Source organism: Mytilus edulis, chromosome 1 (genome assembly GCF_963676685.1).
Source record: "Mytilus edulis chromosome 1, xbMytEdul2.2, whole genome shotgun sequence".
In the NCBI taxonomy this organism is placed as follows: domain Eukaryota; kingdom Metazoa; phylum Mollusca; class Bivalvia; order Mytilida; family Mytilidae; genus Mytilus; species Mytilus edulis.
The window spans coordinates 120,914,412-120,939,827 of NC_092344.1; the positions used below are offsets into that span (position 1 = coordinate 120,914,412).

General features: G+C 34.3%; 1 protein-coding gene across 2 annotated transcripts; it reads right to left on the reverse strand.

The window, feature by feature from the left end:
• Nucleotides 1–13,449: 13,449 nt before the first annotated feature.
• Nucleotides 13,450–24,276, reverse strand: LOC139504099 (uncharacterized). 2 transcript variants are annotated; one of them, XM_071294161.1, is made up of 4 exons: nt 23,540–24,269; nt 22,193–22,342; nt 15,430–15,573; nt 13,450–14,163 (listed from the first exon to the last, which is right to left on the reverse strand). In XM_071294161.1, the coding sequence occupies exons 1-4, from the start codon at nt 24,141–24,143 to the stop codon at nt 13,610–13,612; spliced, it is 1,452 nt and encodes a 483-aa protein (XP_071150262.1). In that variant the 5' UTR covers nt 24,144–24,269; the 3' UTR covers nt 13,450–13,609. The 2 variants fall into 2 exon arrangements, with proteins under 2 accessions (XP_071150262.1, XP_071150267.1); XM_071294166.1 differs by lacking the exon at nt 22,193–22,342 and having other exon boundaries at nt 23,540–24,276.
• Between the last annotated feature and the right edge of the window lie 1,140 nt (nt 24,277–25,416).

Below are 25,416 nucleotides of genomic sequence, written 5' to 3' on the forward strand. Positions count from 1 at the left end.
TGATTGGTTGCCGTATTCGATTGGCTTAAACAAGATAAAAAAAATGGGAACACTTCCCGGACAGGAGAAGATACGAAATATGCAAGACACGATGGACAAGTATCGTTTCGTGTTGACGTATATTTATTGTGCGAAGTCTGTTATAAGGTTAAACTTGTAAGAACAATCATCACATTATTCCGTTTCATTTTGGTACTGTATGAAATATTGTATTAAGACTTTAGAAAAGAGGGACGAAAGATACCAAAGGGACAGTCAAACTCATAAATCTAAAACAAACTGACAACGCCATGGCTAAAAATGAAAAAGACAAACAGAAAAACAATAGTACAAATGACACAACATAGAAAACTAAAGAATAAACAACACGAACCCCACCAATAGAAAACTTCAGATACCCCGTTATTTAGTCATCGTGCTTTTATATGTTTCTTGTTTTTATGACTTTTGACGTGACTCGGTGTTTATGCATCTCGCCATCGTTGTTTTTTTTTTTAGCTTTTCAGCTTTTGACATTTCTGGTGCAGGTAGGTCTTGAGATGAGATTCGGAGCCAAAGGGTTATTACAGTGTTGTTTCTTTTTTGCTTACCTTTGTATTTATATTTACCTATTGTTAATTGATCGAGAAAGTTTTTTTTAGATACAACTAGTAATCGGTCAACTATTATAGTAGGCGTGTAACATGTCTGTCTGGCTGAGTAATAGTCCAGCTATAGTTAATGTTTCAACTGATTTTTACAGTTCGTTCTTATGTTGTACTGGTATACCACTGTCCCAGGTTAGAGGGAGGATGGGATTCCGCTAATATGTTTAACCCCGCCACATTATGTATGTATATGCTTGTCCCAAGTCAGGAGTCTGTAATTCAGTGGTTGTCGTTTGTTTATGTGTTACATATTTTTTTTTTTCGTTCAATTTTTTTATATAAATAAGGCCGTTAGTTATCTCGGTTTACATTGTCATTTCGGGGCCTTTTATAGCAGACTATGCGGTATGGGATTTGCTCACTGTTTGAGGTCGTACGGTGACCTATAGTTGTTAATTTCTGTGTCATTTTGGTCTCTTGTGGACAGTTGTATCATTGCCAATCATACCACATCTTCTTCTTTTTTTATATATATAGCATGATTGTAAGTTTACATAGACGTCTTTCATTGTTCTTTTTAACTTGAACAGACTAATTGTTCATCGGTCCACGTTAAGTTTTGTTTTTTAAATACCATAAGGTAAGTTTAAGTTTGTGATTAGAATGATTATCATGTCCGTCTAACAGAAATGATCGAACCTTGAACTTGGTTTCGAGGTAACTGGTTACAACAGATTCAAGTACCTGTCTACATATATGGTGTTCACGTCCGCCTGCCAGATTTGACTTTACCATATTTCAATGTGATTCCTGTAGTAAGACCTTACTAGAACTTCTCTAAGACTTTTAACATACAATTCAATCATAATCAGTTAAGCGTGTACACTCTTAATATAGATATAGGAAGATGTGGTATGAGTGCCAATGAGACAACTTTCCATCCAAATAACAATTTATAAAAGTAAACCATTATAGGTCAAGGTAAGGCCTTCAACATGGAGCCCTCGCTCACACCGAACAACAAGCTATAAAGGGCCCCAAAAATTACCAGTTAAGTGTTAAACCATTCAAACGGGAAAACCAACGGTCTAATCTATTTAAAAACGAGAAACGAGAGAAACGTATGAAACCCGGCCACGTCCACTTGTATTTTTGTCCATCTGAAGAGTTAAGCCTTTTTAACTGATTTTTATAGTTCGTTCTTATGTTGTATTGTTATACCACTGTCCCAGGATAGGGGAGGGTTGGGATCCCGCTAACATGTTTACCCCCCTCCCCACATTATGTATGTACTAGTATGTGCCTGTTCCAAGTCAGGAGCCTGTAATTCAGTGGTTGTCGTTTGTTTATGGGTTACATATTTGTTTTTCGTTTTTTTTTTATATAGATAAGGCCGTTAGTTTTCTCGTTTGAATTGTTTTACATTGTCATTTCGGGGCCTTTTATAGCTGACTATGCGGTATGGGCTTTGCTCCTTGTTGAAGGCCGTACGGCGACCTATAGTTGTTAATTTCTGTATCATTTTGGTTTTGAGTTGATAGTTGTCTCTTTGGCAATCATACCACATCTTCTTTTTTATACATAAACAGACTTTGTTTATTTTGCTAGCTGTGACCTGATCAAGAACTCTACACCAAAAGAATTCGCGGCATACGTGTCCAAAGCTTGGCGTCTTAGGGAATAACTGGAAATAAATTTTGGAGAATTTTTCTCGGTAAGACCTTACACTTTCACTCGTATTTCAGTTTTGTATCAGATTTTAGGGGAATAACTATTTGAAATTGATTTAATATGTTAATTGATTAGTCTCATTATTTAGAAATGCATATGTACACGATGCAAAGCTAAAGTTTCATTCGTTATTCATGCCATCTTGAAATTGATACTCAACAAATATCGGTTTTAATTGGTTGCCGTATGTTGTTGCTGAAATTTGATTGGCTTGAACAAGATAAAAAAAATGGGAACACTTCCCGAACCGGAGATGATATTAAATAGGCAAGACACGATGGACATTGACGTAAATTATGCGAAGTCTTCTAGAAAGGTTAAAACCTGTAAGAACAATTAACACACTATTCTGTATCAGATTGGTACTATAACTGTGTAAATAATGTATTAAAGAGTTTAGAAAAGATACAAAAAATTAGAAATAAAGTACTAGATACAGCCAGCAAATTACAAATAAAGTAGTAGATACAACCAGCAAATTACAAATAAAGTACTAGATACAACCAGCAAATTACAAATAAAGTACTAGATACAGCCAGCAAATTACAAATAAAGTACTAAATACAGCCAGCAAATTACAAATAAAGTACTAGATACAGCCAGCAAATTACAAATAAAGTACTAGATACAGCCAGCAAATTACAAATAAAGTACTCAGCCAGCAAATTACAAATAAAGTACTAGATACAGCCAGCAAATTACAAATAAAGTACTAGATACAGCCAGCAAATTACAAATAAAGTACTCAGCCAGCAAATTACAAATAAAGTACTCAGCCAGCAAATTACAAATAAAGTACTCAGCCAGCAAATTACAAATAAAGTACTAGATACAGCCAGCAAATTACAAATAAAGTACTAGATACAGCCAGCAAATTACAAATAAAGTACTAGATACAGCCAGCAAATTACAAATAAAGTACTAGATACAGCCAGCAAATTACAAATAAAGTACTAGACACAGCCAGCAAATTACAAAACAACAAAGAACATACCTATCCAAAGCTAACATGTTAAAGCTAGGCAGATACAATAGAAAGAAAGGTTAAAGCTAGGCAGATACAATAGAAAGAAAGGTTAAAAAAAGAGGGACGAAAGATACCAAAGGGACAGTCAAACTCATCAATCTAAAACAAACTGACAACGCCATGGCTAAAAATGAAAAAGACAAACAGAAAAACAATAGTACACATGACACAACATAGAAAACTAAAGAATAAACAACACGAACCCCATCAAAAACTAGGGGTGATCTCAGGTGCTCCGGAAGGGTAAGCAGATCCTGCTCCACATGTGGCACCCGTCGTGTTGCTTATGTGATTACAAAGTCGGTAAATAGTCTTAATTCGGTAGGTCACATTCATGAAAGGGAAGGGGATTGTAGTTACGACGTAAGGAACATATCCGATATCATTTGTGAAACGGTTATTCCATAACGGTCAACCAACTCGTGATGGCGTCCGTAAAATTTACGAAGGGATGATTTCAACTTCACCATTTGGAACTCTTGGTTTAATAGCTTCCTTGTGAGCAGTAACCCTCTATCAAGAAAATCATGATAGGAAACGCAAGCACGGGAATAGCGAATCAATTGGGAGATATATACCCCGTATGCAGGTGCTGCTGGAATGTTGCTACTTAGAAATGGAAAGTTCACAATTGGAAAGCTGAAATCATCTCTTTTGTCGTAAAGTTTTGTTTTCAACCGACCCTCATTGTCAATTTCTAGATGTAAGTCAAGATATGAAGCCGACTTAACTGTATCTGTAGTATCCTTTATCTCCAATTCGATGGGATAGATAAGTTCCACATAGTCACCAAATTTTGAATTGTTTAGTGAAAGAACGTCATCTATATAACGGAAAGTAGAGTTAAAGGATATTGCTAACTTCTTATCTTTCTTCCTAAGAAGTTCCTGCATGAAGTCAGCCTCATAATAATAAAGAAACAAGTCGGCAAGTAGAGGGGCACAGTTTGTTCCCATTGGGATGCCGACAGTCTGTTGAAAAACACGTCCTCCGAACGTTACAAATATGTTGTCAATCAAGAAATCAAGCATCTTGATAATATCGGTTTCAGAGAATTTTTTGTTTGAATCAGAGTGATTCTTTACAAAGTATGATTTATCCCTCCCTAAGACAAGATACTTGTATCTACGTTGGCCATTCTTTTTTATGAAGCAAAGTAATACCAACTCTTTCAATTTGTCTTTTAGTTTGGAATGTGGAATACTTGTATAAAGAGTAGAAAAGTCAAATGTTTTAATACTGTTACAAGATGAAAGAGAGTTAGATTGTATGTACTCTAAAAGATTTTTGGAATTTTTAAGTATCCACATCTGATTCACGCCACCTCTAGAATAGGCAGTTTCACAATAACTTTGAAGCCCGTCTTTGATTGCTGATAAAATAGAAGTTAATAATTTAGAAAGAGGTTTCGTGGAGCACTTGGAAGACCCAGCAATATACCGTTGTTTGTAAGGACACTTATGTAGTTTAGGTATCCAATACAGTGATGGAAGATCCAGTTCTTCATCTTTGGTTGAAATACCAAAGGAACAAAGAACAGACCTATGATTATCCAGGATTTCCTCTTTGGTAAGTGTCGTGAGGGTATATGTTGAGTTTCCAAGTGAATTGTCTATACCTAATTCGTTTATCAAGCAATTAATGTAGTGACTTTTACAGACAAAAACGATGTTATTTGGGGCTTTGTCTGCGGGGACAACAACATATTTATCATGGAGGTCGGATAAGTGTTTAGCAACATTTGGGTCTTTAAAGATTGACGTAGCATGGGCATTGATGGACCCATTCAGTTTCTTGATTCTGATTTGTATTAACGACCTCACTGCCTTAATCCATTCGGATAGAGTGTCTACGTCTTCCTTTTCACGTTTAGCCCATTGCCTGGCATAATCCTCGACTGAGTCCATCAAAATTTTAAAGTTGTATTACCAATTGATGGATTTAGGCTCACGATATTTCGGACCTTTCGATAACATATTTCGTAGAGAAGTGTTATTAACAATGTTAAGGTCACCGGTAATAACGTGGCCAGCAGGATTATATATGAATTGGGAACTAGCACAAGTGCAATCAGGAGGTTTAGACTTGAAGTCGTCAATATCGAGATTCTGCAAAACGCGTTTGTAATTGAAAATTTTAGTTGCAATAGGTTTGGTATAGGTATAAGAAATTATTGGTACAGACTGGTTTTTGAAATAAGGAGGTATTTTCGATTGAACTAATTTATGATGAAGGATATTGCCTAGGTTGACGCCATCGAGACCTTTGTTGGCAAAGGAAAGATTTAGAAAAGATCTTTTCTCTTTTTCATCTTTTCCAATGCGAACTGGCTTGAAAAGTCTGTGACTTGCAATATCCGAAATTATAGCTTGAAGTTTGTATTGGTTTGAATGAGGGTTTGTAACAGTGGATTCCAAACATAAATTGAACAGAGAATGAAGTTTTGTAAGGGGTAATGAATAAAGTTTCGTGCGAATGTGATGAATACCTAACGGCTTTTGTATGAATGACAGCAAGTCATTAATAGAGACATCATGCAGAGAAGGTGATGTATAATGACGATGACCATGACTGCGTCTACGTCGAGGAGTCGAGTTGAAAATATTCATCACATTCACCGAGTTACACGAAGGACTAGATAGAATACCTATACCATCAATTTTGTCATTGCAGCCATACGGTGTTGCAGTTCCCAATTGTCTAACCCAGAAGTCTTCTTTTTGTCTACGGAGAGTCGTTGAAAGATTAGGATTGTTAGAGCTATGGTATATCTTTTCGATAATGCGAACTGTCATAGAAACGATGGAATGATCGGGCTGATTGAAATGCTGGTATAGAATGTCGTTAGCATTGAGGTTAATGTCTGATCTATGACCGCATATACGTTTTTTTAGCCTTCCTTTCGTTTCACCGACGTATACCAATCCGCAAAGGTTGCACTCTAATCCGTAGACGACATTTATCGATTTACAATTCAGATCATCGTAACTTCTGGTAAAATATGACTTCTTGGTCAAATTGCTAGTGAATTCAGCATCTGTAATTAAAATAGCACATGTTTTGCAGCCTTTGGTCTCACATTTTGAAATGCGACAGTGTTGTACTGTGTCATCAAAAACCAAAATGTCTTTAAGGAGAACTGAACATGGCTGTATATGTGTAATATTGCTATTGTCACTAGGCAGATACAATAGAAAGAAAGGTATTTTTACAATCAACACAATACGTCTTAATAACATGTTAAAGCTAGGCAGATACAATAGAAAGAAAGGTATTTAATCAACACAATACGTCTTAAAACATCCTCTACTTTTGGTAGCCAACAAACGTATGAACCGAATGAAAGTATTTCCTTCTTGGTTTAGTTTTGACAGTTCCGCTCAGCTGCTCCTGACTTACTAGTATTCGCGCATATATGTAAAGTGTCCACAAACATGATTATTTGTTGGTCTTTATAGGCTTCGAACTAGCTTTTAGTAAATGCGAGTAGCTTTAGATCTGTACTTTGTATCTTTTCTATTTTATTAGGGTTTTTATAGTTTGTTCTTATGTCGTACTGTTAGACCACTGTCCCAGATTGTGAGGGAAGGTTCGGCTCCAGCAAACATGTTTGACCCTGCCTCATTTTGTATGTGCCTGTCAAAAGTCAGGAGCCTGTAATTCAAGGGCTGTAATGTGTTGCTTTATATCATATTTGTTGTTTTTGTTTATTGTTTTGTACATTTATTAGACCGTTTGTTTTCTACTTTGAATTGTTTTACCGTCATGATTTGTCATTTGAGGAACTTTTACAGCTTACTATGCTGTGATGGGTTTTATTCATTGTTGAAGGCCATACGTTGACCTATATTTGTTTACTTCTATGTCGTTTGGTCTCTGGTAGAGTATTGTCTTATAGGCAATCATACCACATCTTATTTTTGTAAAAAAAAAAGCCGCATTTGTATGAGCATGCCCGAAGTCAGAAACCTATAATTGAGTGGGTTTCCTTTGTTGCTATTTATCATATTTGTTTTTGTTTATTGTTTAGTATATTGTGATCCTGTGGTGTTCTATATATATATATTGCACAACAAACACCACTGTTCCAAGTTAGTAGAGGGCTGGGTGCCCACTAACATGTTTAACCTCGCCGTAATATGTTTTCCCGAAAATAAATGGAATAGAATAGAGCGTCTAGGGTGCCTTCTAAATCAAGCTAGTCAATACATGGGCTTTATTTAAGAGTCTTCGTTTTATATCTTTTGATATCTAAACACAATAAAGTCTATACAAATTATAAATCGGAATCTTGATCATTAAAAATACTGTATTCAAGTGACAAGATGGCATTCGTACAAAACACAAAAGATAATAACAAATCGAATACGAAATAACACTAAGAGTATTACCAAAGAAATAAAAAGACGGAAAAACCCTATAAAAATAAAATGCAGTATGAATGCTAATGAGACAACTCTTTACAAGAGACCAAATGAAACAGATTAACCACTATAAGTCACTGTACTGCATCCAACATTGAGCAAACCCCATACCACATAGTCTGCTATAAAAGGCCCCGAAATCACTAACGCCTTTATTTATGTACAAAAAAAATAAATGAAAATCTAACCTGGAACAGTGGTGTAACAGAACAACATAAGAACGAACTTTAAAAATCAATTGAAAAAGGCTAAACTCGTCATATGGATACAAATAGAAATACATTTAACAAAAACACAGAGTGAACGTGGCTGGGTACTTGTTCATCCCAACAACAAACAAAACACCAATTACAGATTAGAGAGTACTCACAGTTACTGGCAGCTATTTCAAAGCCAAAATAACTATAAAAAAACACCACACAAATAGCTTTATTCTGAGTAAAATAAGCTAGAAAGAAAAAACAAAACAACAGATCTTAACTCAAATTCGTCAGGAGGTGCTCTACATGTAGAATATGTCGTTTTGCTTATAACATTGTTAGCTTGTAAAATAAAGAATCATCTGAGAGATCTTTACTTCATGAGAATGTACTGCATTTATGTTACATCACAAATATGAAAAGTTTGCAATAGAAAAATTATAGTCATCCCGATTAAATAAACGGCATTATCTTTTTAAGGGAATGTGACATTATGGCTATAGGCTAGCGACAAATATACTTCTTTATCCTTCAGAGAAACCACTTTTAGAATATCTGTATTTTATTAAGCGACTGCTTGCTTTTGTTTGTATTCGGTGATCCTGTGGTTTTGGTGCAATAATAGCAAGTCAAGTAAAGACGAATACCACCTGATTCTCTTTTTTTTGTGTTTTAAAATAGATATAAAATGCATAAGATACAATGAACTTCAAATAATTCGTGCATTATCTCGACTAATATATCATTTGTGACAATTACAGAACTGTCATATTTAATTTCATTTCCATAAATCAGTCTTTTTTTCTTTACTTTGATGTTTTTTCAATAAAATTAAATTTAATTAGAAAGGTTTATCAATCACTTTATTATATTGGTTTATTTAAATAAAACCTATTATACATCTGTCATTGTCCTGTACTATGGAATGTATGGAATGGATTGCCCCTTCATGTCTGTCCAAGGAATACACTTGATCTTATAGTATGGAATGTATGACCCCTCCATGCCCATCCAAGGAATACACTTGAATTATAGTATGGAATGTACTGCCCCTCCATGCCCATACAAGGTATACACTTAATCTTATAGTATGGAATGTACTGCCCCTCCATGCCCATATAAGGAATACACTTAATCTTATAGTATGGAATGTACTGCCCCTCCATGCCCATACAAGAAATACACTTGATCTTATAGTATGGAATATACTGCCCGTCCATGCCCATACAAGGAATATGCTTAATCTTATAGTATGGAATAGATTGCCCCTCCATGCCCATACAAGGAATACACTTGATCTTATAGTATGGAATGTACTGCCCCTCCATGCCCATACAAGGAATACACTTAATCTTATAGTATGGAATGTACTGGCCCTCCATGCCCATACAAGGAATACACTTGATCTTATAGTATGGAATGGATTGCCCCTCCATGCCCATACAAGGAATACACTAAATCTTATAGTATGGAATGGATTGCCCCTCCATGCCCATACAAGGAATACACTTGATCTTATAGTATGGAATGGATTGCCCCTCCATGTCCATACAAGGAATACACTTAATCTTTATATAGTATGGAATAGATTGCCCCTCAATGCCCATACAAGGAATACACTTAATCTTATAGTATGGAATGGAATGCCCCTCCATGCCCATACAAGGAATACACTTAATCTTATAGTATGGAATATACTGCCCCTCCATGCCCATACAAGGAATACACTTGATCTTATAGTATGGAATAGATTGCCCCTCCATGCCCATACAAGGGATACACTTAATCTTATAGTATGGAATATACTGCCCCTCCATGCTTATACAAGGAATACACTTGATCTTATAGTATGGAATAGATTGCCCCTCCATAAAATTGAGAATGGAAATGGGGAATGTGTCCAAGAGACCACAACCCGACCATAGAAAAAACAACAGCAGAAGGTCACTAACAGGTCTTCAATGTAGCGAGACATTCCCGCACCCGGAGGCGTCCTTCAGCTGGCCCCTAAACAAATATATACTAGTTCAGTGATAATGAACGCCATACTAATTTCCGAATTGTACACAAGAAACTAAAATTAAAATAATACAAGACTAACAAAGGCCAGAGGCTCCTGACTTGGGACAGGCGCAAAAATGCGGCGGGGTTAAACATGTTTATGAGATCTCAACCCTCCCCCTATACCTCTAGCCAATGTAGAAAAGTAAATGCATAACAATACGCACATTTAAAATTCAATTCAAGAGAAGTCCGAGTCTGATGTCAGAAGATGTAACCAAAGAAAATAAACAAAATGACAATAATACATAAATAACAACAGACTACTAGCAGTTAACTGACATGCCAGCTCCAGACTTCAATTAAACTGATTGAAAGATTATGATTTCATCATATGATGCCCATACAAGGGATACACTTAATCTTATAGTATGGAATGGATTGCCCCTCCATGCCCATACAAGGAATACACTTACCCCCAGTCATTATTATTTACTATAAATATCATCATCACAGATATAGGATTGTATTATCTTTTTGTTTATCTGTGATGCTTTTGTCTACATACTCACCTTGTATTGAAAACGAGACAATCTTTTGTATGAGAATATTTTCCAGTAACTGAAGAGACGGCAATATATAAAACGTCAATGGACAGTAAAACACTAAAATAACAAGAGGCTGTCACAACGACAGCAAACCGGATTTATTAACATTTATTTGTGTCCTGGCAATATCACAAGAACCATTGACTGATGAATGGTGAAAGTGAAAATCGTCAATATCAAATTTGACCTCCATTTTGTCATCAGTATCAACATATTAAAATTTGAAAAGCTTAGATTGAATGGTTCATGAGTAAATGCAACAACGTGAATGGAAACGCCATTTTACGATCTTTCAAGAACCATAACTCCTGAACGGTAAAAGTCAAAATCGTCATTATTTAATTTGACCTCTATTTTGTCATCAGTAACAACATATAAAAATTTCAAAAGCTTTGGTTGAATGGTTCATGAGAAAATGCACGGACACGACTGGAAACACCATTTTTCAATCTTTCAAGAACCATAACTCATGAACGGTAAAAGTCAAAATCGCCATTATTGAACTTGACCTCCATTTTGTCATCAGTAACAACATATTAAAATTTGGGAAGCTTTGGTAGAACAGTTCATGCGTAAATGCACGGACACGACTGGAAACTCCATTTTTCAATCTTTCAAGAACCATAAGTTAGCATATCCCGTATGCTGTTGTAAAATGCAATAACTTTTTCATACATGGGTCATATTATCATATATCATTTTATTATGTTTTGGTTCTATAAAATGCATTACGATATTGAAGGTAAAAGGTGAGAAAAAGTCGAATATTACATTTTAATGAGAAACATTATGCTTCAAGACAGAGTGCTCATAAAGAATATAAAAACAATATTTTGCAAACCCTTATTTAGAATAATTTACAATCATTCTTATTTTTCAGTTTCCAGTCTGAATTGGTAAACTGATAAATAGGGGAGGAAAACATGTTTTTTTTCACCTCCCAACAATACCACCTTTGACAGAGCACGCGGCTATAATTCATCATTTACCAGGAAATAGGCTTTATCATAAACATCCTTGTAAGTATAGGATGGACTGGTAAAATTAACAATGAAAAAAAAAAAACACCTAAAAAACTTAACAAGGATAACGATATAAAAATACGTATCAAATGTTATGCTAAAAAAATAAACATGTTGAGCCTCTTGGCTATAACGGACACATACATACACTTTTTATAAGAACTCGGAGTAAAGCTATCGAATCAGGATTTTTTTATATGAACAATAGTGTAAATCAATGTTTTTGCATTTTCTGATGTCAATAAGAGATCTTAAATTTATTTATAATTCAGTAATCAAAGTATAAGGTCGTATTAGGCAAAACTCATAGGCGGATCCAGGGGGTGGGGGTTCGGGCCCCCCTTTTATGGGAAAATGTTTGTTGATTATATAGAGAATCACTGAAGCATGACTTGAGCGGCCCCCTGAACTTGAAGGAATTCCATGAAACCCACACGAGCCAGTCAGGGTTCGTCATCGAAAATCGGGCAATATTAAAACAAGTCATATAGTTCATTTTTTGAATGTAGAGAATGCAAGATGTTCACTTAGTAAATAATGACACAAGCATATAGCAATTAATACGAGTTTGAATCAGGTAATACAAGTATTTTGTTCAAACCACATCACAAGGTTACATGTAGATAAATCACATGACTTGTTAGGAACATATATGTGGAGTTTACCCATATCTCCTAATTTATATGTAAACCTCAAACTGTACCGAGCAAACAAGGAAATAATGCAATTGCTTATTTTTAAATTTAAAAACAGCAATTAATTAAACAGATCACTAAAGAAATAGAAAAATTAAAACGTTAATTTAAGATAAATAGATGTGAAATAAAGGCATTTTCAATTTTAATACGTGGCAATTTGTCACAAGTTTTGATACGAAGTTCTTTAACAAGAATATTTAGCGACGTCGCTAGATCAAGTTCATATTCGAGCTGACGAAGCCAATTAATAAAATATACTTATATTTTTTGTCGCAATTTGTCTTCTCAACAGTTTTTTTTTTTATCTTTTTTTTCGAATAGGAAATGAAGGGGTCTTACTTATCCAAATTGTAGTAGAACGTGATTGCGACCAAACAATCGAGATCGCTCAATTTTGAAGTATAGATGTAAAAGAAGAACACACCTATTATAATGCTCGAGAGTGTTTTTTAAATCTTTATTTTCAATATTTCAGGAAGAGCTTGGTGTTGACGAAATATCTTTGTTTGTTTTTGTATTTCGATATAATAGTTTTAAAAAACGCGGGACAATTTAAAACATTTTCACAAGAGAATTTTTTTAAATTAAATCCAAGCCCAATTCTTAGTACATTATATTCTTGATGAAAAATGGGATTCTGTTGACTAAAATCGATTATAGACAAATGTAAAGGTAACGCGCGAATCGCTTGACATCTATGTGTAAGGGACATTTAATCATTCAAGAGGTTTTTCGAACAAACGGAGATAACTCAAACGAAATTATGGAATAGTGCATGTATGCAGGTTGTCATTTGTTGATGTGGTTCTAAATGTTTCTCGCTTTTCATATAGATTAGACCGTAGGTTTACCCGTTTGAATGGTTTTACACTAGTCATGTGTGGGGCCCTTTATAGCTTGCTGTTCGGTGTGAGCCAAGGCTTCGTGTTGCATACCATAAGTCTGTGACCTATAATGGTTTACTTTTACTAATTTTAATATTGATGAAGAGTTGTCTCACTAGTACTCATACCACATCTTCTTGTACCTATATACGAATAAACTGTCTGTAGTGTCTGCATTAACTACTTAAGAAATCGCTACAGTACCATCCTAAATAAGTAGAGCACATAACACCTTATAATATCCTTATAGGCAGTGAAAAGTTCATATTCGCGACAAGGATTCATTTTTTGTTACAAAATCAATAGCATTTTACAAATAAAAAATAAGAACATTAATTCCAATTATCCGATTGCTAAAACATATCAAAATCAAAGCCCTCCTCTATACTATAATTTTATAAAGATTGACAAGGTCCTAATCAATTAATTATAAGTGAATTGAATAGTAGGAGTCCAGTAAAATTTTACCATTTTTGGTTTTATGAGTTTCCCCAGCAATTATATCACTAAGAATCTTTTCTTCTTTTTTAAGTGTAACCACTGGTTGTATCGTTTTGTTGTTTTGATTTAAGTTTTTTTCTTCCTTTGTATAAATAATTGATTCCGGTAGATCATGTTGAACACTATATTGACTAGCAGGGTTAGAAGAAGTTTGAAGGCGTTCTTCAACTTCTTTTCTTTTTGGCAACGCTAACATTAACCTTGTCCAGAACTTCTTTTCTTTCGACGGGTTATCTCCCCCTGGCCATTCTAAATAGGTAACTGATTTTAGGATTTGTTGTAAATTGATATCCATTGTCTTTTTGAAGGATGAAATGTCTTCCAGTATTATAGGAATGATCGTTTGTCTTCCGTGAATCATCTCATATTGAGCTTTTTGATATTCAAACCTGGTCCATTCGCTCTCTATAAATCTGGGCGTTAACAACAAAATAACTCGTCTGCTTTTAGTAACAGACTGTAGTATGTTATTGGCTATTGCTACAACAAAAGTATAAAGTATTAACAAAAAGTACTCAAATATGAATAGTATAGAATAAAACTAAGGCATACAAATGAATTCTTCATTTCGGGACTCTTTGTACTTTTAGGTTCGCTTAGAATTAAGAATCATGTCACACAATTTAAGTTAAAAAGGTCACCGCTCGAATGAATAGCTCGTGCTGTTATAAAAGTGTGTTTTCTTTAAAGTGATTCAAAAAATAACAGAAAGAGATTTTCTTTTCTTGTTTTGTCATAAACCAGGCTGTTGGATTTGTCATCAGATTAAATGTTTCACATTTTGTTATGGGCCCCTTATTGCAGTTTAGTCATTGCTGAAGATCGTCCGGTGATCAATAGTTCAGTATATTCACCACGGCATTTGGTCTCTGGTGTAGAGCTGTCTCATGGTCAATCATACTACATCTCCTTATTTATATATTAAGTAAAGTTTATAGCCTCTTCGTATATTTCATTTTCAGTTTTTAGTTGTATATATATTAAAAAAAAAGAAGATGTGGTATGATTGCCAATTAGACAACCCTCAACAAGAGTCTAAATGACACAGAAATTAACAACTATAGGTCACCGTACGGCCCTCAACAATGAGCAAAGACCATACCGCATAGTCAGCTATAAAGGGCCCCGAAATGACAATGTAAAACAATTCAAACGAGAAAACTAACGGCCTAATTTAAGTACGTTGTATGTTGATTATTATTTGACATTGTATTTTCGCATCGTTGTAAAAAAAATGGAATTTGATACGACTGTCATACAAGTGAGAGGTTAAGCGCTATAAAACCAGGTTCAATCCACCATTTTCTACATTTGAAAATGCCTGTACCAAGTCAGTAATATGACAGTCCATTCGTTTGATGTGTTTTATCATTTTAATTTGCTATTTGATTAGGGACTTCCCGTTTTGAATTTTCCTCGGAGTTCAGTATTTTCGTGATTTACTTTTTTTCCTACGTGTGATATATATGATATATATATGGTAACATTTTCATTTTAAACATTGAATTATGAATAGTTTTGAAAGCTGGCCGTATTCTCTAGGTATTTGGGGAGAGGAGGCGTCAATAAGGTTTCAATGGTAAAGTTAGTTGTCAATGTATTTGTGACATCAAATCCTTACGTGATAATATTTATCTAATTTCAGGAATATAAATAGACAAGTTTACTATTCTTTGGTCGGGTTGTTGTCTCTTTGACATATTTCTCATATCCCTTCTCAATTTTCTTGACATTTGGTTTACTCACCATTGCCAGGAATGAAGTCTCTAAAGTGAAGACACAATTTAAAACCTAGTTCTAGTTCTAATTTTGGATATAAATATTTCAGCACAAATTGTTCATCATTTCCTTCGCTTTTGTAAGAAATAAATGCATCCCATTCCCTTTCATCTGTAAACAAAACAAAACATGGAAATAATTTCAAATAAATTTGTTGGAGTGCGTTTTGAACAATAAGCTAGAAGATAAAGTATGCTATAAAAAAGAAGATGTGGTATGATTGCCAATGAGACAACTCTCCACAAGAGACCAAAAAGACAAAGAAATTATAAACTATAGGTTACCGTACGGCCTTCAACAATTAGCAAAGCCAATACCGCATAGTCAGCTATAAAAGGCCCCGAAATAACAATGTAAAACAATTCAAACGAGAAAACTAATGGCCTCATTTATATAAAAAAAAAATGAACGAAAAACAAATATGTAACACATAAACAAACGACAACCACTGAATTACAGGCTCCTGACTTGGGACAGGCACATACATACATTATGTGGCGGGGTTAAACTGGGATAGTGGTATAACAGTAAAACATAAGAACGAACTATAAAAATCAGTTGAAAAAGGCTTAACTCATCAGATGGACAAAAATACAAGTGGACGTGGCCGGGTACTTGTACATCCCAACAACATAAAGACACAAGTAACAGATCTGAGAGTACTCGCACTCAACTGACAGCTAGTTCAAAGCCACTTAAAGCTAATAAAAAATCATGCATCTAGGAATAAATCATCAATCCGTACACATCCAACATTCAATGTATTTTGTGTAAAGACGTCATAAACAGTCAGAGAAAAACATGACCTTGTGAATTGCCAAGATACAAGTATCGACAGATTGTAGATCCATGAATGTGTATATGTTTAAAACATACTAGTAATATTTAGTTTGATTTTAATTTACTGATAATAAAATCAATATTTATACCAATAAAAACAATATTCAATGATCTTATTACAGTGTTGAATTTGTAACTTTTTAGAATAAGTTTATTTTAAGGAGCGATCAGTTTACCAGGATCATTTCTAAATTTACGGGCACGGTTGACAACATTAGATTGTTTAATTTCACATACAGGTATATCAATGATAATATTTCCATTAACAATCCAACCTGACTGGATCCCATATATGTTTATATATCTACTGAATTAGAGCTTAAAAAACACAGAGATGTAATTCCTCCTCCTCATTTTAGACATATACTTCGAAGACAACAGCGGTCACCACAGTAACAGAATCTATAAAAACGGGGTTTCAATATAAAGCGGGAAAAGTTATCACAGACACTAAAATGCTCTTGAAATTAGTTTCCCCAAATAAGCACTAATGGCTGAATTCGCCTGGGAATAAAAAATTAGATTTATTGATGGACTAGTTATTGCTGATAATCAGTTGTTTAAAATCATCCAATATGAACTTATAGTTCTCAATATAATAAATGAAAATATATTGAAAAACATTGAGAGTATTCTACAGACTGCGAGCCTTGACATTATGAAAAATGGAAACATAAATGTTAATCATCTTTAATGTAACAAAACGCCAACTACCAGTGCATTACGTTTGCGCACATTACCATTACAATTGCGCGCAAAAATCATTTCGTTTGCGCGCATTTATTTGACAGGTAAACTCAGGTAAACTCAGGTAATAATTCTTATTTATCTATTATTCATTCAATTAATACAAGTTTTCCTTCCGTTAGACTTAGTCCAAGTCCGTTGTTCACTAACGCGGGGTGGAAGTTGGATTTCGAGCAGGATAAGTTCGTTTTATTATGCACAAGAATAGTGGATTTTGCTGATGATAGTGATGCCCAATGAAACAAATATGCTTTAAGCTGGAATGGGATTTATCCTCATCACTTTATATTGTGTTTTAGAATTCAATATGAACAAAATATAATTTGAATTTATAAACATTTATTAGGAAAATTAACAAATTTTTAGTAATATTTATACTTTTATATTATTTTTATTTACGGTTCTTTTATTTTTACCTAAGTTTACAAGTAAAATAAATGCGCGCAAATGTAATCAAAAAATGGATTTGGAAAAATATAGTTTACACTAGCGCCAAACATTTAAATTTTGAAATTATCAATTCCCTCCACCTAAGTAGCAATATATACCAACTTCACCTGTATATGGTATATACAATTCCCAATTTATTCGGTATTTAAGAGCTTGAAGCTCCTACTCATACTTTGTAAAACGTCACCAATGTATGAGCAGGTTGATGAAACAGGGGTATGACAAAGAACGTCATGTCATTTTTCTTAAAAAGTTAATCGGAAGGTACCAAGACCTTGTAGATAAATATTCCGTATCAACTTCACAAATAATACACGATGGTCTTGGAGTATAGACATTGGGTACTAACGTTGTTTAACATCTTAATATCGTGTTATACTATTCTTTTATTTATCTTTATGACTATTACTTTTACTGTTTAGTCTGTTTTTGGAAAATGACGCATAACTGGCGACCTGAACTTCATTACATTTCTCTGCCTACGGCGCTTGGTTTCGTATTTACTATTTTCTATACAAACTGGAATCTGCTTGTGTTATCATTAATTATGCATGAGAGGTCATTGTGTAGTAATCAGCCAGGAACCAGTTTACAAACTAACTGGTTTCTGCTTGTATTCACTACACTCGGACAAAGTGTTGTAGTTTGACGGGAACCAGTTTAGAATTTGTAAACTACAAAACGTAATCGGTTATTGTTCATTCCGTTTTGGTGTTTCATACCGACTTTTATGGTTTGAATAAGCTTAAGACCCTTCAAACATTAATGTGATAGGTATATTAAAGACTGTTTTACAAAAGGATGGAACTGTTTTGCTTTCAAAGTCGTACTATAGTGATATCTGTTATGTACGGATTTCCACTCTCACCGGTTAATTTCTTTTTTTACACGTGCTTTTGAAACTTCCTGTTTAAACATCGCAAGTTTTAAAATTGTTTTTTGAGTGAATTTAACTTATTTTAACAATCATGAAGCGTTCCAGAATCATTTTCAAGCAGTTTCTTCTTCTCTTTGATGATGGAAAATAGGTTTTTCTCAAGAAAATACCGCAAACGATCGCAGAGGAATTGAAACGTACAAGTCAAGTCGGCACCTGGTTAAATTGGCATCTAGTCAAATCGGCACCTGGTTAAATTGGCATCTAGTCAAATCGGCACCTATTTGACGTCAATTCGGCATCCAATAATATTTGTTATAATATTTTCTATTCAATTAATTAATAACTGTTACCAAGTACATAGTGAATATGTTGTTGTGTATTTAGGTAAACAACGAAACCAAAGTGAAATTATGTTGTTGTGTATAAAGGTAAACAACGAAGCCCTTACCCAAGCTGTTGTTTTAACAATTAGACAATTATTTAAAAAAAATGGAAAACTATGAGTCCCTTTCAATAAATCAAACATTCATGCCAAATAATAAGCAAATTTAAGGTGGTTTTTTTTTCAGTAAAGTTTAAAAAGCATTAAACAAACAATCCTGTAAAATGCTCAACTGGTTTAAATAATGCATAAAAATATCCAATATCTCATGTATTAGTCCAAATAATTATGACGTCTGGCAAGGCTATTTTATTTTTTTTCTGTGACGTCTTCCTATGAAGTTCGTAGGAAAGCTTTCTTAGGAAGCCGAAGGCGTCCCAGAAAAAAATTAACATAGCCTTGCGGTCATAGAAAGGTGTCCCAGAATAAAATTAAAAAAGCCTTGCCAGACGTAATAATTATTTTGACTACTCATATATATATCATTAAAAATACACCAAAAATGTCATTTAGTTGAGAAAAATAAATATATACAAAATGTACAATGAACACCCAAAAATGTGAAAGTTAGTATTTAACTCTTTTTGCTTAAATACTGAAAAAAATTCTGGCAACCCCTTACTTATTTTTACTCTTTTTGCTTAAAATACTGTTAAAATATATATTTAACATGGGTGACGAATTGACTATATCAGGTGTCGATTTAACCAGGTGCTGATTTGTCCAGGTGCCAATTTAACCAGGTGCTGGTTTGACTAGAATTCTTTGACAAATGTTTGAAATTACCTGAGTTTCATTAGACCTTTGATAACAGTAACAAAAAGATTATTTACTTAATATTTTGTGGTATCAGGTCTGTTCGCGCCCAATACACTTTCGCACCTTGCAGGTTCGCACCTCGCACGTTTGCACCCAAGGTCCGTTCGCACTCTACTCATTCGCGCTCAATTTTAATTCAAATTCAAGTTGAATAATTGGAAAATCATGATTGTTGTTTTAAATTGCTTTAGTGTAAATACTGAATGTATTTATAGCTTGGTATGAGTAAAACATTGAAGATTTTAAAGGAAAAACACAAAAGATAATTGTTTTTAACAGCTTGGTCCCTTTGATCTGAAACAACGAAACAATAAAATATAGGAACCAAAATATAGCAATCCACTATTATAACCAAAACATGATAAAATCTATTCAACACACAGAAAAAAACATAGTCAGAATCTCACTTCATTTTGAAAGAAGTCAATGAAACAAAGTTATAGCAATACACTAACCAAAACATGATTAAGAGTTATTCAACACAAAATAAAACGTTGACAAAATACCACTTTAATTAGAAAGGATTATTATTATTTTTAACAAATTAATACGCTATCCAAAACATGATTAAGATTTATTCAACACAAATAAAAATGCTGTCTCACTTTATTTTGAGACAATGACAACAATTATACTTATAAGAAAACACTTGCTTACAGAGTTATTTAACACAAAACCAATAGACCACTTTCGAGTTCATCCGTCACCGGAAAAAACTCGTCAATTATACGCGACTTTATCATCGTCATTTGTGCGTTTAGGGGCGTCGTCACTTCCTTCCAATGTTGAGCGAGTGGTTGGAAAACTATAATTCTATATTGTACGAATTATTCGGCAAATTGAATTCTCAAAATTGACAATCAACACTGCTGTCATTAGGGAAATGTCAGTAAGTACCTACAGAGCAACCATTTTTTCTAGTTTATCCTGCACAAAGACGATCACTAAGACGCTTGATGAACGTAAATAGTGCAGGGATACAGGCGAGCCCCTCTATCTGGTAAATGACGTCATAAAGGCGTGTATAATTGACGAGTTTTTGCCGGTGACGGATGAACTCGAAAGTGGTCTATTAAGATTGGGTGCGAACATTTAGGGTGTGAAAGTGAAAGGGGGAGAACATGAGTGGGCGCGAACGGACCCGGATTCAGACTATGTACCAGTGAGAAATATACAAGCCTTTCTACGGTATTTATTTGTACAATTCAGGTAGTCTTGACCTATTCATTTGTCTTAAAAAAACAGCCAGTTGTCACCTTCACTTCACACACACACATATATACGAATATCAATTATATGCTTACGAGACATGTTGCATTGTTAAACTAATTACGGTATGTGAAAATCAAGACTTGCATAAAAACTATCCCAATATTAGAGACAGTGGCGTCATTTTTCTTCAGAGCTTTCAGCTCTTTGATTATTGATACCCATTTGACGTGACGGTACTTGTACATCCCGTCATTGTTTTATTGTTCTATGATATTCTTGTCTTTCATTTTTGCTAATGTGTTTTGTCTATATGCCTTTTGGTGTTTCTTTGATGCATATGACGTGGCTATGTACTTACGCACCCCGTTATTGTGCTATTGTGTATTGTAAATTTGTCTATTCTTGTCTTTAATGTTTACTAATATGCTTGATGCATAAATACCGAATCACTCCAAGAGTGGTAACACTGATTTTTAGGCAAGACCGAGTGACCTGCTTTTAAATACCAAGTTCCAATGAGTGAATCAAATAACAAATAATTTCTGTCAGTAATGGTCCTCAAATACACCTTAAAATATGTTTCAATTAATGCTAGATAAGATTGTCCTTCTTTGTATAAGATAACGTACTAGCATGTTTCGATAGTCTAAAATTGGACACAGTGTCTGCTTTTCACAGTTACTGCCCTTAGTGCACATGCAGTCAGTTTGTATATATTTTATTGTTCTGACTAAAATTAGAGTTAAGATAAGTTTTTTCTCTCGATATAATTTCAAATTTATAATATGAACTGTGAGCGAAAGTTTTCGATTTAAAGTTTGAGTTTTTATGTTTTTTCATGAATGACAGATATATTATTTCATATAATATATAGATATAAACTTGTTATTGCAATGCACTTTTACGACACACCCAATATAATTGTTATGCTATTTATCGAACCATTAGACGCATGTGTCAGTACCCCGCTGGCGCTTGACCGCTTTATAAAGGGATAGTATCACAAAAACCTATATTATATATAAATGCTGAGCCATTCATTTGTTGAACCCTTTCAACAAAAATTAACAACCAAGATGGCTACAGATTGACCAATACTGACCACAGGCACTTCTCTCAGAAAAAAAAAATCCTATAATAAAGGTATATAGGATTTTTTTTTATCTGAAAGTGCCTGTGATACTGACCACTGATCAATACGACGGGAACTGACTTCTGCGAGAGATATGTTAACCTTTTTTTTAATCAACTTCTAGGATTTTATGAGTCGGTGTTCTTTGCTGTCTTTGTGATAAATGTGATAAATGTACGCCTTTCTCATTTTGTATCCCGGTTTTGAATTATTTCTGTACTCGTGTGATTTGATGTATGCAGCTATTACTACGTAAAGCAAATCTCACCATCATCTTCATAAGATTTGAAGTAATGAACAAGTTTTAACACAGGTATATATCTCTTCCACCACAGTATGTACAACATGAAAATTGTTGACGATGTTACCACCACCAGAGCTACGATCAGGTACCAGTACCATATCTCCTCTACTGGGTCTAAATGTAAATAGGGCAAGCTAGGTTACTCATCTTTAAACAACATCTGTTTTATTGTTACAAATTATATACGCCGCAGAGGCGGATTTAGGGGGGGGGGGGGGCAGAAGGCCCGCCCCCCTTTTTTGAGAAACAAATTTGGTTGCTTATATAGGGAATCATTGAAGCGTGTCGAAATCGGGCCCTTTCTTAGTCAGCCAGTGGGCCCCCTCTTATGAAAATTTCTAGATCCGCCACTGCGCCGAATTTTCTTTTTCGCAATATAGTTACTTATGTTTTATTTTGTTTTCATCTTTTATATCATTTCGGAACTGATTTCTCGGATTTCATTTTCTATAAAAAAATATCATTTAAGAGGATTCATTTTACAATCAGAAAAAGTTGATATAGGATATGGTATTAGTGTTTGTAAATTATTAGGAGCTTGTCCATTATAAATATTGTAGAATAACTGAAGTTTCCTTCGGTTTCTGATGAAGGTAAATTCAGAAAAGCATGAAATGTATCACGTGTTGTATTAATATGCACAGGTTTCCGATCATCAGGTTATTTTTAGAAGCAATGTTTGACTGGTGTCGTGTGCATCTTTCCTCAGTTGTCTAAACATTTCCATTATTGAAAGTCCGCCAGTTAAGCGGACTCTGTACTTATACACACCGTCATTGAGTTTTGTTCTTTGATAATTTTTGTATTCTTGTCTTTAATTTTTGCTAATGTTCTTCCTCTATATGCATATGCTGTTTTGTGTTTCTTTGATAAACATGACGTGGCTCTGTAGTTTACATCCGGTATCCCGTCATTGTGTTATTGTTCGATGATAATTTTTGTATTCTTGTCTTTCATTTTTGATTATGTGCTTTGTCTATTTGTCTTTTTGTACTCCTTTGTTACATATTTGCTTGTTTTTATGGCGATTAAGATTATAACACAATGCTGACTGCTGTACCCCTTTTTTGACAATTTTACCTATTATATCTGTTGTTTTGGTCACACAATGGAATTTGAAGCTGCTGTCATACAAGTGAGATGTTTTATCCACCATTTCCTACACAAGAAAATGCCTGCAGCAAGTCACGAATATGACATTTATTATCCATTCGTTTGATGTTTTAGTGCTTTTGATTTTGCAATTTGATTTGGGACTATCTGTTTTGAATTTTCCTCTGAGTTCAGTATTTTGGTGCTTTTTATACTCACCCAATATAAGATCTTTTCCAGGAGGATTTTCGTAATCACAGTATTCTGTTCCATTAATAATCTTACAACCGGAATCACCACATAATTTACAGCACCGTTTTTCACATAAATCTCCAGCTCCCCCAAGGTCACATTGACATCTATGGTTCCCCCGCTCAGTAACAGCACACTTCCCATACTTGCAGAATACTCCTTTGCAATATCTTTCTAAACGTGGACGTAGTGTATAATTATCTGAGCATACATGTTCCTGTTGAATAACATCGTTTCTCGGGGGGTCGAGTATTTGAGTGGTGACTACTTGATTGTTAGGTACTGTACTGCCAGATACTTGGCTCGTTTCCGCTTGCAAACATACAACGTTATTGTCATAACATTCGCACAGTCCATTACATTCTGGAGGACAATATAACTTTTCACATTTAACGCCGGACCAAATATCACTATCACATGTACACGGGTCTGTGATCCTGTCACAATAACCGTGTTCACAAGTTATAAATCCATGGACACACCTTCGCTCAGATATTGGTCGCTGTACAATACAGTCTGGTGCTACAGATGCTGAAAGTGTTAAAAGTCCGATCATCATGGTAAACAGCATCTCGGCTCGCCAAACAACCAACTATGATGGTACTATTTCATGAAGATTGTTGTTTGTGTAGTCTTATTCATCATTAAAACTTTTAAAACGATAAAGATTACCGTTTTCATGGTTCATTGCCCAACATTTTATTAAAGGTTTTTAAGTTTGTTAAATCTATTTTTGATAAAATATCGTGATTTCATTTTTGTGTTTACGTCACAAGGGAATATTAACCAACCAGATTGCTGTAATATTATAGATTTTGAGATAATTATACTGTTCAATTACAACATCTTTTGTAGTCGCATCCGTCATTAATTAAAAAAATAATCCAGGGTTTGTATAATAACGAAAAGAACACTGTATATTTTGTGTGAACCCGAAGCACTGTTCTGATATCTTCATCATACAAAAATTGTGTATAACTTTATAATGTATAATGTGTATAAGTGTATAGCTGTATACCAGCTTTGGATCTGGGATACGTAATTTGTTTTCTTCTTTTTTAGTCAAAAAGCGCGAACAGCCACTACTAGTACTTAAACTGCGACTGGAAGTAACTGCAAATTTAAATCAAGATTTAACTCATATGCTTAAGCTCCAGTGGCAAATATTTCATGCCTTTTCGGGACACACCTACCTTTTTTGTTGGTTATTCATGATTATGGAAGAATATATTATACGTATTGATAATCTCCAGGACAAATATTTTTTTTCTGGTGAAGTATTAACACACTAACTAAAGACATTAAGAAATTTTGTACAAATACACCAGTTTTCTTTTATGTTATTAATTTGTAATGAATGTTGTACAATGCAATGTATTATCAAAGGATGTAAAGAAAAATGAAGTTGGATGGCATCCTCGATCTGGTAGACTGGTTTATGTTTTCAAAATGATGCTACATGAAAGTTATGTATATTAAATAAACAATAAAAATCCCATTAAATTACTTCAACTCTTGAAATTCATCTCGATCTGTTCAGATTTAAATCTAAAAGAGCAACTAAACTTAACATTATTATAGCACAGTATAAAACCAGCTGATGACCGGTGACTGGTCAAAGTGTGCCGGCTACATAAAAAATCTTGAAGATGAAATTGAAACTCTTTTTTTTCCAAATGTGATCTTTTCTCACCAAGGAAGACAGTAAATCCCTACCTACTTCATTTGCAAATTTAACAAAAGTAAATGATCGTTTGTACAAGACTACAGGTAAGTGTTGACAGTTTACGCTTGAGGGTCGATAGTTGCCTACTGATAAATTTAACAAAAGTAAATGATCGTTT